The 4,482-nt window shown below is 52.1% G+C and overlaps 1 protein-coding gene across 1 annotated transcript; it reads right to left on the reverse strand.

Moving 5' to 3' along the window:
* Positions 1-3,360: 3,360 nt before the first annotated feature.
* Bhlha9 (basic helix-loop-helix family member a9) lies at positions 3,361-4,257 on the reverse strand. Its single transcript, XM_005349515.2, has one exon. It carries the CDS (start codon positions 4,079-4,081, stop codon positions 3,389-3,391), a length of 693 nt encoding a protein of 230 aa, XP_005349572.1. The 5' UTR covers positions 4,082-4,257; the 3' UTR covers positions 3,361-3,388.
* Between the last annotated feature and the right edge of the window lie 225 nt (positions 4,258-4,482).

Genomic DNA, 4,482 nt, shown 5'->3' on the forward strand with positions numbered 1-4,482 from the left:
CCAGCACTCAGGATTTAACAGGCTTTAACTGTTAAGAACCCTTTTGCTCTTGCAGGGAAGCTGGGCTCAACTTCCAGCGTGCACACGGTGGTCCACAACCATTTGTAACTTTAGTTCCAGTGGATCTTCTGATCTCTTTAGGCACCAAGCATGTACACGGTGACATACATACATGCAGGCAGAACACACACACACAATGAATAAATTACAAAAAAAAAACTAGTAAGGGGGCTGGAGAGTGTGTGTGGCGCGTGCAGAGGACCAGGGTGCAGAGAAGCAGAATTCAGCTCCCAGAACCGATATTAGGTAGCTCACAACCACACTCAGCTCCAACTCCAGAGGATCTGGCACCTCATCTGGATTCTAAGGGCACCTGCGCTCATGTGCTCACCCCACACACACATAATTAAAAGTAATATGAATAAAACTTTTAAAAAATTCAGTCAAACTTTTAAAAGTACCAATACTTCTACTGCTAATAATAATGTAAAAATTATATTTTAAAAAATCCCCTTGAGAGACTCTTTGGGGGATGTTTTCCCAGCCTTGCATAGATAAGGAATTTCTTTATCCATATCAGTTTTATAACTTTTGGCCACAGAAGCACTATTGCAATGTGTGGTCCCTTTCTGGAATTTGCTTTTAATATGCATTTTTAAGTCATACCATTATATTCTCTCTCTCTCTCTCTCTCTCTCTCTCTCTCTCTCTCTCTCTCTCTCTCTGTTATGTTTGGACAAACCCATCTGATCTTAGTTGATAAGCTTCATCTCTCTAATAAATCTCTAATTTATTGTTCTTTTTTTTTTTTTGGTTTTTCGAGACAGGGTTTCTCTGTGGTTTTGTTTTGTTTTGTTTTGTTTTGTTTTTGGTTTTTCGAGACAGGGTTTCTCTGTAGCTTTGGAGCCTGTCCTGGAACTCCCTTGGTAGACCAGGCTGGCCTCGAACTCACAGAGATCCGCCTGTCTCTGCCTCCCAAGTGCTGGGATTACAGGCGTGCGCCACCACCGCCCGGCTCTTTATTGTTCTTTTATAGGAACACTCATCTAGGAAAATGGATATGATCTTGGGAAGCAATTTTTTTTTTCAAAACTCATGCTAGAGTTGTAGAAAACTTTTGTAAGAAATTTGTGTAGACACATAATTGAGACTCTGCTGGCTTAGGCTCTCCCTAAAGCACTGGGGAGAGGAGGCAGCTCCTATTAGGTTGGTACACACATGCACGCACACATATTCATGAAGTCATACATCTACATAAATACATATATAATAAGAATGTGCCAAAAGATTTCATGGTAAGCGAATCCATATCAACATAGCGGCACTCAAACACAGAGTCCTAATGAAGCAATAAGAGGAACCATGTCACAGACTCCACGGCTTCTAAACACCTTCCCAAAACACAGTGTCTTTTTTTTTTTTTTTTTGAGACAGGGTTTCTCTGTGGCTTTGGAGCCTGTCCTGGAACTAGAGACCAGGTCGGTCTCGAACTCACAGAGATCCGCCTGCCTCTGCCTCCCGAGTGCTGGGATTAAAGGCGTGTGCCACCATAGCCCGGCCAAAACACAGTGTCTTAAGGCAACCTCGTGAACAGATTGATTAACTAGCCCCCAGTCAGGGCTTACAGCGGAGCTGAGCACTGCGAAGTGCTTTCAACGTGTCTCATTTGCTCTGCACAGCAGCTTGTGGTGTAGCTACTGTCTGTGTAGCCATTATACAAAGAGGTTAAGTGGTTTGCTCAAGGCCGCTCAACTGCTGAGCTAGGAGAAGGCAGGCAGAGTTCAGTCAACTCTTGCATGTGATGCATATCCTAATCCCACCCACAAGGGACGCCATCGATGTCCTTAGGTGAAGAATGTGATGGGGGGGGGGGGATAAAATCTTATTATCTTAGAATTTAGAAAAATAGGATTTGCTATGTATTTATCTTATTTCCATTGAAAAAGTCCCTGAAGGTAAAACAAGGGTAAAGCGTTGTCTGGGCTGCCAGTAACAATTTGCAAACGACTCCTGGAAGCTACCTCAGCCTCCCGGAGGTGGCATCACTGTCCACATCAGAAGTGAAGTGGCAGGGAGGCCGATCCCAGGCAGGCCCAGGTTCGTTCCTTTTCCTGCGTCCATCCGCTTAGGGACCAGACTGAAGCTAGAGTCTCACACTTGGCTCCTATCTAGGCCCAGAGCAGAAGCCTTCACGTGGACTGTGTCACAAGCTTGGCTGTGGAAACAGGAGCCTTAAGGCTATGGCTGGAGACAAGATGTCACAGAATGCAGAGGGCTTCAGTTGTGACCTTGAATTTCATCTCGTCTGTGCTGAGAAACCTTCATTCTCTGTGTCCATTCATGCCTGTGGCATCTGTCCAGCCTCCATTCAGAGGTGGCAACAGCCCAGCAAAGAGTGCCTGCCGCAATTAGCACCCCGTGCAGGAGCCCATCCTATAGACGCTGGCCAGCTCTCCACAATTCTCAGGGAAAGGTGTCCCTGTGTCTCCCTTGGCTTTGGCCTAAGACCACCACTCTTCCCCAACCCACTCCTCAAAATCCTTCCTGGATTCCTAGTCTATCTCTCTACGGAAGCCGGGCGCTCTATTGGCCTATCGCTCTGGGTCCCTGACCGGACCCCTTGACCTTGCCCTCAACTTCCCCCTCCCTGCGACTTGCGCAGGCTCTCTTCTCAAGGCAGCCTAGACTGAGGCTCACTGCAGACAGCAGTCCGGCAGGGAGACTCACAGGTAAGGCTGTCAATGACCTTAGCATCTGATGCCCCGTTAACTTCCTCTAGTACAGGGAGGAATTTCTCTAATGGCTCTTTACCGGGGTCCCGATCTCATTGCGCCCAGCCATTCCGGTCTTGCTATAAACCAGTGCATGGATGCCTACTGGGGGCTGCAGTCCCTACCCACCCTTCCAAAGTAATCCTCAGGTTCCCAGGCTTTCCTATCACACTAGGTAACTGAACTCAGTGGAGCCCTGGTGGCGGATGGACAAGACACTTTCCTTTTTATTTGGTTGTGTTTCCGGCCTCTCAGATCAACAGCATCCCAGACATGGTAAGAGGGCCACAGCATGTGCCCTCAGATCAGAGCAGCTGTCCACCACAAAATCCCACGATTCCCACTGTCCAAATGCAGCAAGAGCAAAGAGGGTTCAGAGGCACAGAAAAGCAGAGGCCACTTTCCAGGAAGAAAAGGTTAGCCAAGTCCAAACCTAAGATCTCACTCCTTCAGCACCCCAGGCTAGGGTGTGGGAAGGCTGCCCTGGCCCCCAGAGTTCCTTCCCGCTGGTAAGGCAGCCACTCAAGTCGCACCCCATCCAGTTTTGCTCTGTCCGGGAAGACTTTTGCAGTCGTCATTCTGCCAGCTAACTTGGTTTCCCTGGGGGGGAAGGCGAGTCAGGAGTGCTGATAGCCCATCCCGGAGCCCCACCGCCACGGAATCGATCCAACAGGGGGAGTCCCGGGACATCGGCGCCAGCTTCCCCCGGAGGCCTGGGCCAAACCGGGCCCTTCAGCCACCACCCTGGGCCGCCCCAAGTGCGCGTGCGGGGAGCACGAAGCGCAGCGCGGTGCAGGCGGCACTAAGGAGTTGGTGGCATCCCTGCTCACGAGACCAGGCGCTGGGGGCGGCGGCTCGGACCGAGGAGTACTGAAGCCGGAGTCCCCTGCGCCTGAGCCTTGAGCAGCCTGGCCATGACACTCCAGGTGACTGCAGGGCCAGCGGGGCGCCGGGCTGGCACGCAGGACCAGGGAGAGCGCAGTGATGCGGTGTATGGCCCTGCGCAGCGTGGCGATCTTGGAGAGCCGCTTGCCACCCAGGTCGTGCTGCAGCGCCCGGCGCAGTGCGTCGAACGCCTCGTTGTAATCCAGGATGCGCTTACGCTCCCGCACGTTGGCCGCCATGCGCCGTGCCTTGGACCGGGCGGGCCGCTCGCGCCTTCTGTCTGCCGCCTCCTCTGCCTCATCCAGGCTGCGATTCAGCGCTCCAAAATTCCTGCCAGCCTTGGGGCAAGAGCGCCCTAAGTCCTCCACAGAACCCTCACTCCGCTTCGGTTCCCTGAGGCCTAGTCCTGGCGTGCCTCGGAGCATGGCCTATGCCCTGGCCCTGCAGCTTCTGCTTCGGGTCCAAAGGGCTGTTGGTCCACTCTGACTGTTGGCGCTCGCTGGCTGGACACTCTCTGGACAGGCTCTCTCTAGCCAGGCTTTATGACACCACGTGGCTCCCCGCCCTCCCAGTCCATCCATCTCCCTCCTCCTGCTTTATTACCTGCCCCCAGGTAAGATGGTGAGGGAGGAACTGAGAGGAAGGAAGGAAGCGAGGAAGGAAGCGTGCAGATTCTTGTACACAGGACCAGCTGGGTAGCCTGGCCACGCCCGAGGCGGTGCTCTAGTTGTCACAGGGAACATGCTTGTTCTGCTCACGGACCCTCTGGTGCGTCTGGGTTCTGTTTCTGTCTCCTGTCCCCAGATAGAATGCTACGTTTGCTTCT

The sequence above is a fragment of the Microtus ochrogaster genome, chromosome 7, assembly GCF_000317375.1.
Source record: "Microtus ochrogaster isolate Prairie Vole_2 chromosome 7, MicOch1.0, whole genome shotgun sequence".
Taxonomy (NCBI): Eukaryota; Metazoa; Chordata; class Mammalia; order Rodentia; family Cricetidae; genus Microtus; species Microtus ochrogaster.

Coding starts and splice junctions, on each gene's coding strand:
- Bhlha9 (XM_005349515.2), bottom strand. CDS start 4,081: ATGCTCCGAGGCACGCCAGGACTAGGCCTCAGGGAACCGAAGCGGAGT.